Source organism: Sorghum bicolor, chromosome 7 (genome assembly GCF_000003195.3).
Source record: "Sorghum bicolor cultivar BTx623 chromosome 7, Sorghum_bicolor_NCBIv3, whole genome shotgun sequence".
NCBI lineage: Eukaryota > Viridiplantae > Streptophyta > Magnoliopsida > Poales > Poaceae > Sorghum > Sorghum bicolor.
Window position 1 is genome coordinate 32,728,220 of NC_012876.2, and position 10,939 is coordinate 32,739,158.

At 42.1% G+C, this 10,939-nt stretch overlaps 1 protein-coding gene across 1 annotated transcript; it reads left to right on the plus strand.

Moving 5' to 3' along the window:
• On the plus strand, nt 7,462-9,163 carry LOC110436847 (zinc finger BED domain-containing protein RICESLEEPER 3-like). The gene is made up of 2 exons (XM_021464419.1): nt 7,462-8,108; nt 8,787-9,163. Exons 1-2 carry the CDS (start codon nt 7,647-7,649, stop codon nt 9,084-9,086), a joined length of 762 nt encoding a protein of 253 aa, XP_021320094.1. The 5' UTR covers nt 7,462-7,646; the 3' UTR covers nt 9,087-9,163.

Consider the following 10,939-nt stretch of genomic DNA (forward strand, 5'->3'; position numbering starts at 1 on the left):
GCATAGATGGAACACGGTCAAGGAAGCAAAGGAAAAAGAAAGGGAGAACCCTTGGGCAAGCAGAAGCCAAGGAGAGGCAGAACTTCTTCAAACCAACCTGCTCCATGCACTAATCCCTTAACAAGAGAAGAAAGGGAGCAGCAGATCAGGGAAGAAGGTTTGAGGATAATTAGAGGATATGAAATACCAGAGGCTGGAAGGCAAGGTACTCCAGAGCACATTGGAGATGTTGACCTCAGCTACATCAGAGAGACAACTGATGCTTTCATCTTGCAAGCTCCACAAAATCCAAGAGCCATTGAAGAAGTTGACTACACCAAGAGATACAAGGCAGTTGAAAAGGAAAGATTCAATAATCCATACACTCAGAGGAAGGATAGTGAGATTGACTACAGGTTTTGGAATGCTTTCCATGTAAACTTTTACAGATCAGTCATCTTCAACAGCAGAAGAAGCAAGATCTGCAAGATGAGATACATCCAGTGGGATAAGGTAAAGGCTCAGAAGAAGCCTGAGATGAACATGGCTGAACAGATCTACAGGAGGTTTGAGATGAAAGATATCATGGCTTTCAGATATGACTAGAACACTGAGGTGCTGGCACAGTTCCATGCTACTTTCTTTTGGGAGCAGGATCCAGACTATATTCACTGGATGACTGATGGAATGCACTACAAGGTTGACTATGTATCTTTCTGTCAAATTCTCGGGTTTGGAGCTGAACATAGAAAGTATACAAAAATTCATGACAACAAGGAAGCCATCAGTGCTAAAGCTAGAGAATTGAGGCATGTTTGGAAGGATCCACATGGAGATGATGTTGGCAAGAGTAGAGGGCTCAAAGGTGTGTACTATGTGATGAACAACATCATCAGGAACACCATCAATCCTAAGGATGGTGGAGCTTCAGATGTAAATGGCTTTGTGCGAGATCTTCTTTCTCACTTCCCCAATGGCACAAAGTTCAATGTTGCAAGGTTTATGTGGGTTGAGCTAGCTATCACCTTAGATGATGGAAGGAGACATCTTCCATATGCTCCCTATTTGATGTACATGATAGAGAGGCTAACAGGAAAGTCATATCCCAAGGACTGCATTCACACATCCTACACCCCTACCAAGACATCAGCTGGTGGTTCTAGCAAGGAAGCAGTTGTGGAAGAAGAAAGTGATGAACAAGGAGAAGAAGAAGAGGGTAGCCAGTCAGTTGCTCCAGCTGAAAGTCCCATACATCCCTCTAGAAGTAGCTACAGGCATAAGAAGAAATCCTCTAGGTGGAAGAAGCTTGGTTCCTATTTGAAGTCAATAATGTCTCATTGCACTTATGCCTCTCAGTGTGCTTACAAGTCTAGTCTAGACAGCAGGGCAGCAGTGCAGGCAGTCAGAGAGTAGCAGGGACTTCCACCACTCTCTCCGGTTCCCTCTCCTCCACCTATTCCAGACAGTCCACACTTTACTGAGTCTTCAGAGGAGGATGAGAAGGAGGAACAACAGTCAGAGGAAGAGCAGCAGGAGTCTGAGGAGCAGCAAGGCAGTGATGATGATGGTGATGGTGAGGAAGAAAGCGATGATGAAGAGATTCATGAGGAGGAACCTCAGAAGAGGCAGTGGAGGAGCAAGAGGGCACATGATCCACATCCTGTAGCAGCTCCTACTTCTTCCAGACCACCGCGCTACACCTCTACCACTCACCGCAGCGGCCGTCCTCGTGTTGACCTCACCGACAGCGAGGAGTGATTCCTCTAATTCTTTTCTCCTTTTTGGTGCTTAGTGCCAAAGGGGGAGAAAATTAGAGGGGTCCAACTTTTTCGAGGGGACCAACTTTTTCAAGGACTTCATCAGTAGCTGCAGCAGTTCATGTCCTATCGAGTGTGTGAGTGAGAGCGTAGTTTGTTAGGTTGTGAGATGTGAGTGTCGTTTAAAACCTAATTTGTGTAATACTGCTACCTTATGACTCTCTATGTGTTGGATATGGACATGTACCTGCTTGTGTTTAATTTTAGCTTGTCATCGTTTGTCTTAGAATAGTCGCTTCTTAGTAAGTTCTGTCTGTTTGGTGCTTGCTGCACTGTCCGCTGTCTGGCAAGCGCGGCAGTGCCGCACCCTTGTTTTTGCTCTGAAATGAACTATCATATACACCACGTACATTTTATTGACACCTTGTGCAGCACCCCACAGAGGCATGAACATAGGGGGAGGCTCCCCATTCACTTGCTAAATTGTGAATATTGGTTTTTCATACCAATTCTTGGAATTCAAATCCAATTCACACATTTATGGGGAGGTCCTATATTCATGTCTCGAAAAGTTCCCAGTCTTGATTATATCCATTTGTAAGGTCTAATTAGGTTGTCATCAATCACCAAAAAGGGGGAGATTGTAAGGACAATCAAGCTTATTGTGAGTTTTGGTGTTGATGACCACCGAATTAGGGAACTAATGAGAACTGTTGAGATGATAAGCAGGGAATCATTTGAATAAGGATGATGAACAGGTTGGAGGGTCCCCATTTATAAAAGGAGGCTTTTGCTGAACTTCAAGGACCTTTATTTATATTTTCGGTTTGAATTTGAGTTTAGGAAAAGCCGTACTATCAAGAGGGATCCAAGGTTGTTAGTCAAAAGTGTGCCAAATGCTCATACCTTTAAAACCACAAATCATCCAAGCTACCAGAACAACTACAACCTTTTTCCTATACCTCGCTGGTTCTGGCAGGCGCGGCACAGCAGCGCCCTAAAGTGACCGTTGGACCCAGGGGGTATTTATACCCTCCTGTCGGCCGGCTCACTAACTACTTCATCTACCTCGTGACATAACCGTTGTGAAGAACCAGAAAGATCTCCTTTCTCTCTCTCCATTGCTCCCCCAAGCTCCAAACTCAATCCCCTTGATTCCACCACGGATTCTTGAGGAAAAGGGCAGCAAACTTCGATTGGAGAGTGGATCTACTGATTCCCACTGTCAAAAGAGCGTTTGGTGCATGTTTGGCCGGCAGCCTAGGGCTTGTTACTCTTGGAGCTTTGCTCCTAGCCGGCTAGGCGTCGCCCTAGAGCTGCCAACTTGTGTGGCTGCCTAGGGAGGTTTGTAACCTCATCCCAATACTAAGAAATCACCCCTCATCTCAAGAGTTAACTCCCTTGACTTGAGAACGAGGAGCAAGCTAACCTTTGTGGTAAAGCTTCAAGCTGGTGGGCTTCCTCAACAACGTGGACGTAGGCCAGCCTTGGTGGCGAGCTGAACCACGGGTCAAATACTTGTGTCACGTGTGCTTCATCTTGTGATTGACTTGTTGTTGAGGTGCTTTTAGGTTTTGGAGCCGATCTACTTGCTCCAACCTATCGAGCTTTGTTTAGCTCTCGATCTGTACTCTCTGCAGGTGCTGGAAGCTTGAGGAGTTGGTTGCACAACCTATGGTCGCTTAGATTATTGCATTATATATCTTGCTGTAGCTGTATAGCACGGCAGTGCTGCGGGTAAGCGCGGCAGTGCCGCGCCCTGTGCTGACAGAGGTTCGAGTTTTGTTTGACAGGCCTATTCACCCCCCTCTAGGCTACTTATCCTCTTCCAGAGATCCTACAAAACTAACACAGTCTCTAAACGGACTGAAGTGAGATTCCATATGACACATGTCATCTAGGAGTTCCATCTGGTGCATCCAAATTGATTTCTAAGCATATGGTATGTTCCATGCAAATCGTGCACCTATCTTGCATCAAGATTAGCACTATCTCTAAATAGACCGAACCGAGCCTCCACTTGAGCCTTTTCACCTAGGAGTACCAATCACTCTGGTAGTGGGCTGGGCTCAAATGGGTTAAATGGTTTGGATTTTACCCAAATTGATTTTGGGCTGGAGACAACTAGTTTCACATGTATCATGGGCTGGATTAGTTTGGGGTTAAGGAGGTAGTGGATTGGGCTCTGGTTTGATTCCTAGCCCATGGATGCTATGGTTTCTGCTCAAGGGTTTCAGGCAAACCTAGCCATCGACTCGACGACTCCACTTCGCCGTCGCATCTGCTAGTAGGGCGGCGTCGTCCTCGTCCCCGTCCCCGTCCCAGGCAGTGCCGCTCTCCATCTCCCCCCGCCCTCTCCCTCTCCTTCTCCTCCTGCATCCCATCTGAGATCCCACATCGACTTCTATAGAGGGAGAACCAGAGAAAAGCATAGCAAGCTGGAAGATGCGGAGCCCATGGGGTGCCGGTGGCAGAAGCGGCGAGGTCCAGAGATAAGAAACAGGTAACTTGATTCGTTCTTATAGAATTTTGAGCTGTTCTCTGTGCAGACTTGGTTGGTTTTGATGCTTTCAGTTGGTCCTCGCCTACCAATACGGTCGGTCAGATCAAGCAGATGAAATGCAGCTAGATAGCTAGAGAGGTCTGTGCTGTGCCCATCGGATGATTCACTGCCTCATCTTTATAGTTCAACTCGCGTGTCATTTATTATACGGTTAGCACGAAGAACGTGAGACATTGTTCTACTGCTCTATTAATTAGGTTAGCATTTTCCTACTGTGTACTGCATGTTGAAACGCAATCTTTCTGTTTGTCAGAAAGTTCTGAGTTTTTCTATTTTAGTGCAGTTCAGAGTTTTGCATTTTTCTTTGTTGTGTCACTTTCATAATAGTAAATATTTTAGTCAAGCAATCCTTAACAAATATTCAGGGAATTTGTAAGCTTACTTACTAGTTCTACATTCCTAGAATTTTAAGCTTACTTATTAGTTCTGTTCTCTAGTTTGTCTATGTTGCTAGCAGTCAGTTCGCCATAACAGATGTGAAGTGCTACTGCAATACATATAGTAATTTTGATTGTGGCTGACCTTATGTTAAAAACTACTGGAAATGTCTTCTGCTATGTATGCTTTCATGTCAATAATTACCTTTTCTCTTTTTTTCAGCTTGGTTTTTGATCTGCCCTGTCTATGATTAGTGATTTTTGAAGGTGTTCCTCTTGAAGCTGAGCTCTGTTAAAACAAATTATCTGTCTTCGAGATGGATTTAACTCATTGGAGATGCAACCAATTATCTTGTCACCATGATCCCCATCAGCACTGTTTTTGGTGAGCACACCCTCGATCTCTGGTATACTTTTGCATTAATAGTGTCATGAAAATTGGTGATTTGCTGAACTTGTTGTGAAATTGACACTGCCATACCCATATATATATATATATATATATGTGAAACAAATCAACATTGTCCTGCTAACAATAATAATGAGACTGGGTTTTGGACTGCTAACACTAAATGTACAGAACTACTATATATATATATAGTGTCTACCTTTGCTGGAATATATGTTAAAGCAAATTAACACTAAATGTACAGAACTACTCTATATATGCATGCATGCTAATTTTTCGTGTACCAGTAGCAGAACAATGTTAATTTGTTTCACTTTTGTGGGTGGTTGGGGCCATTTAGGTGCGATGAGCAGGTGCGCTACCTCCATTGAGGATAGATAAATTCTCTATCCTATGGCAATTTTTTAGAGGGAGGGAACTCGTTCATTTTTAAATCTAATAATTGTCATCTGATTTTCTTTAGGGGGGCAAATACAACTCTAAAACTGGAAATATTTTTTTGTCACCGGACTGTTAAAAATGGACAGATTTTACCATCTTGTACAGTAAGATTCTGAAGCCATCGATGAATGTCTATTTGTCCTTTGTTCTCTTTCATAGAGATTTGGATTTGGTACATGTTCAAATTTTTGGGTAGCTGTTTGCTTATGCTAGCATGCCTAAATAAATAGAGTGGTGAATGAAAAAATAGAGTAGTGGATTAGCTTATCGTTTGTCTGCTCCAGTTGCTTTTGATCCAAAAACATAATAATCCAATTATATATGGGATTTATGTGTGAGATTAGTTGGCATAGTCACCTACTGTTTTTTGTGGGATCCAAAACCTTTGCATTCTGAAATGCAATCTTTTTGTGTCTTCAGAAAGTTAAGAGTTTTTCTGTTTAGTGCAGTTTTTCTGCATGTTGAAATTGTCTATTTTAGTGCAGTTTAGAAACTTCAGAAAGCTATCCTTAACAAATATTTGAAAGATTATTTTAGTGCTGATCTTATGTTAAATAATTTTGTGAAGGTGATCTTTTTGAAGCTGAGGTCTGCTAAAACAAACTGTCATCTTGGACACATCAACTATGTCCTCACATACTTCAGAAAGTTCAGGAAATCAAGGTTTATCTCTTGCATCTCATTCAAAAGTAAACCGAAGGTCAAAGGTATGGCAATACTTCGAGCCAAATCTAGTGGCAGTAGATGATAGCTTAAAGGTTGTGTGCAAGTATTGTGGACTTCACTTAAGTACTAAATCTGGTACAAGTAGCCTTAGAACTCATATCTCAGAGTATTGTCCTACCATAGATGATGCTTCTAGAAAGGAATTCATATCAACCATGAAGAAACAACCCTCAGAAAACTTTGTCTTTGACCCTCAGCTGTCTCGTGAGCGTATGATTGAGTATGTAGTACATGCTGAAATCCCATTTAACAAATTTGAGGACCCGTACTTTGAAAGATGGATGAAAACTGTTAATCCAAATTATGGTTGTGTGAAGCGTCAAACTATTCGCAATGATAGTTTTAAGAAGTATGAGAAAATGAAAATGGATCTTCTGATTGAGCTTGGTAGCCTAAACTCTCGTGTGTGCCTCACATCTGACTTATGGACGTTAGTTCAAAACTTAGGTTACATGGTTGTAACAGCACACTACATAAATGCTGACTTCAAATTGAAGAAAAAGATTATAAGTTTCAAGGAAGTAAAGTACCCACATACTGGAATCGCGATCGAAGAAGCCCTTGTGAGCTGCCTAACAGAATGGGGCATAAGAGAGAAGGTCTTTACTTTGACAGTGGACAATGCAAGTAACAATAATAGAGCATGTGAGGTTTTTGTAGAATATCAGAAGCGTGAGTTGATGCTGGAGGGTGCACATTTTCATGTAAGATGTTGTGCGCACATCTTGAATATCTTGGTTCAAGATGGTATGAACATAATTCATGGTGGGATAAGAAAGATTCGCGAGCTCTTGAAACACATAGTTTCCTCACCATCAAGAATCCAAGCATTCAATCAGATTGCAATTGGAGTTGGTCTTCCTACAAAACATGGGATTGCTCTAGATATTCCAAATAGGTGGAATTCAACATATAAGATGGTTAGAGAAGCAAAAAAATACAAGGTGGTCCTTAATAGTTATGCACATCAGTATGCTGAAAGTTCTCCAAATGAGCAAGAATGGTCACAAGCTGATGCAATATGTGAGTTCCTAAAAGCTTTTGAAGAGGCTACAAATTTGGTGTCGGCTGATAGGACTCTGACTGCACAAATGTTCTTGCCTTTGGTTCTTTCTATCCGTCATTGCTTAAATGATCCGGCTTGACAAACAAGTGTAGTACTAAGTGATGTAGCTGCTGCCATGAAGATTAAATTTGAGAAGTACTAGGGTGCTAATCTTGATGAGTCTAATCCATTTAGTCTTCACAAAAAAGACTATGATTTTTACCTTGCAATTGTCATTGCCACATTATTAGATCCAAGAAGGAAAGATGAATATGTAGAGTTCTTTTATCGTAAGGTCTGTAGGAATGTGGATCAAGCAAACACATGTCTCACAACTGCTCTTGAGTGGATGAGGAAATATTTTTCAGTGTATGAGAGGCGTATGATGCAAGATTATTCATACTACATGACACATTCACCCGTGGCTAGCAGCAGCCTTGTGGGCTCACCGGTTCTTGGGAAAAGACAAATCGAAGAAGAGTTTGAAAACTTCAGGTCAAGTCGGAGAAGGGCTAGTGCACCAAAATCTGAAATTGATACCTACATCGAAGAAGAATATGTGACACTCAGTAACAATTTTGATATTTTGGTATGGTGGAAGACACATGCTGAAAAGTATCCCGTGCTTTCAACTATGGCACGAGATTTTCTTGCAATTCCTCTTAGCACTGTATCTTCGGAATCCGCCTTTAGTCTTGGAGGTAGGATACTTGGAGAGACAAGGAGTTCAGTAACCCGTGAAGTGTTGGAAGCTCTTGTTTGCGGAAAAGATTGGTTCTTTCTAGAAAATGATGTGGGTATGGATAATCAGGTACAATATTGGTCCTTTTTTTGTATTTATTTGTAGCATATAGGTCTGTTCTATTTTTACTAAAAGCCTCTTGAATAGGTGGAACCAGCTGAGCCGGTGGTGCCTTAACCTTGAAGGTGTTGGCAGAAAAATCTAGCCAAGAATGTTAAAATATTTTCTTCTGAAATTATATACATGCCTCTCTATTTTTGGCATGGAAAGTTTTTGTTTCTAGAATACTTGGCTATAACCCTGTTTATGTACTGCGTTCTTAATGGTTTGATTAGTGGTTTGGTCTGGCCTATGTAGTACAACTTAGTTGGAGTAGCCTGAGAAGAATCACTAGTCTTGTCTGTTTTATTCATGTCTCATGTCTTGAGTCCTGAGCAGCAAACTTGTCTGTCTCTGCTCGACTGTATTTTTTTAAGAGCACGTTCAGCTTAAGCAAACAGACAGAAGATAATGTGTCAAGTTCTCGCACTGCGTAATGCTTAGCTTAGCGGTCATGATCAAACCCCCATGGCTCTGACTTTCAACTTGACCAAGCCCACTTGGAGATGGCTGCTACTGCTAGGCTGCTAGTGAGGTCAAGGATGCAAAGCTTTGTAGAAAGTCATGGTCTCAACAAACTGCTACTAGTTGACTCAACATTGGCAGGAATGAAACTGAAACTAACAGCTGTTCTTTTTCAAATGGCAGGTCCCAAGAGACATTGTTTGTGCAACAAAATCGGCAGAGTATCTTTGGGACCGTTCACAAGCTGCACGAGTGTCTGCTTTGTTTTTCACACGGCTTTTGTATTGTGAAAGTTGTAAACAGTTGAATGGGATCTATGTAAGCGCTTCCTCTGCGCCGAGCCGAGGGACTCTTGAAATTTTGCTGCTCAGTTGTTTTGCATTGTTATGCAGTGAGCGTGTTGTATTTCGTGAGTGTATACAAAACCTTTGGTTGGTGGTGGTGGTATTTCAGTTTCACTGTTTTTCCCAGGAAAAAAGATAACTGAGCAGTACATGAGCGAGCGGACGATGTGATATAAATCATATATTATATAATTTATATTTGTTGCTTTTGATTCCACATTTGGCTTTGATTGTTGTACTAGCTCACGTTTTAAAAACACAGGCAGCCTGCTAGTTGCTGCAGGAGTAGGCAGCCCATTTATGTGTTTGGGTTCAAATAGCATAGTAGGCTGGATTGGTGTGGTTGTAATAATCCAAATGGTGGGCTGGTTGGATTTTTAAGGTTGAGCCCATTTCAAATGGTTGAGGGTGGGTTTAGATTGGATTCCAGCCCACAAGCATAGTGAAGTACCAACAAGTGCTTCCAAAATAGTTTCTTAGACTTTGGTGCATTAGGCGCAAACCGTGCACATATCTTGCACCAAAACTAATACTATCTCTAAGCACACCAAAGCGAGATTCGATATGACACACGTCATCAAGGAGTTCTATCGGGTGTGTCCAAATTAATTTCTAAGCATATGGTACGTTCCATGCAGACCGTGCATCTATCTTGCATCAAGATTAGCACTATCTCCAAACAGATCAAACCGAGCTTCCACTTGAGCCTCTTCACCGAAGTACCAACAGGTGCTTCCAAAATGGTTTCTTAGACTATGGTGCATTAGGCGCAAACCATGCACATATCTTGCACCGAAACTAACACCGTTTCTAAACAGACCAAAGAGAGATTCCATATGACACACATCATCAAGGAGTTCCATCGGGTGCATCCAAATTGATTTCCAAGCATATGGTATGTTCCATGCAAACCGTGCACCTATCTTGCATCAAGATTAGCACTATCTCCAAACAGACCGAACCGAGCTTCCACTTGAGCCTCTTCATCTAGGAGTACAAACAGGTGTGTCAAAATGGTTTCTTAGACTTTGGTGCATTAGGCACAAACTATGCAATTATATTGCACCAAAACTAATATTGTCTCCAAATAGACCGAAGCGATATTCTATATGACACACGTCATCTAAGAGTTCCATTGGGTGCGTCCAAATTGATTTCCAAGCATATGGTACGTTCCATGCAAACTGTGCAACAATCTTGCATCAAGATTAGCACTATACTCGAACAGACCAAATCAAGCCTCCACTTGAGCCTCTTCAACTACGAGTACCATCGGATGCGTCTAAAATGGTTTCTTAGCCTATGGTGCATTAGGCGTAATCCGTGCACATATCTTGTACCAAAACTAACATTGTCTCTAAATGAACCGAAGCAAGATTCCATATGACACACATCACCAAGGAGTTATATCAGGTGCGTCCTAATTGATTTCTGACCATATCTTATGTTCCGTGCAAACCGTGCATCTATCTTGCATCAATATTAGCATTATCTCCAAACAGATCAAACTGAGCTTTCACTTGAGCCCCTTGACCCAGGAGTAGTATCGGGTGCGTCCAAAATGGTTTTTTATCCTATCGTGCATTAGGTGCAAACCGTGCACCTATCTTGCACCGAAACTATCACTATCTCTAAACGGACTGAAGTGAGATTCCATATGACACATGTCGTCTAGGGGTTCCTTCTGGTGCATCCGAATTGATTTCTGAGCATATGGTATGTTCCATGCAAACAGTGCACCTATCTTGCATCAAGATTAGCACTATCTCTAAAAAGACCGAACCGAGCCTCCACTTGAACCTCTTCACCTAGGAGTACGAACAGGTGCTTCCAAAATGGTTTCTTAGACTTTGGTGCATTAGGCACAAACTAGCACATATCTTGCACCGAAACTAATACTGTCTCTAAGCACACCAAAGCGAGATTCCATATGACACACGTCGTCAAGGAGTTCTATCTGGTGTGTCCAAATTAATTTCTAACCATATGGTA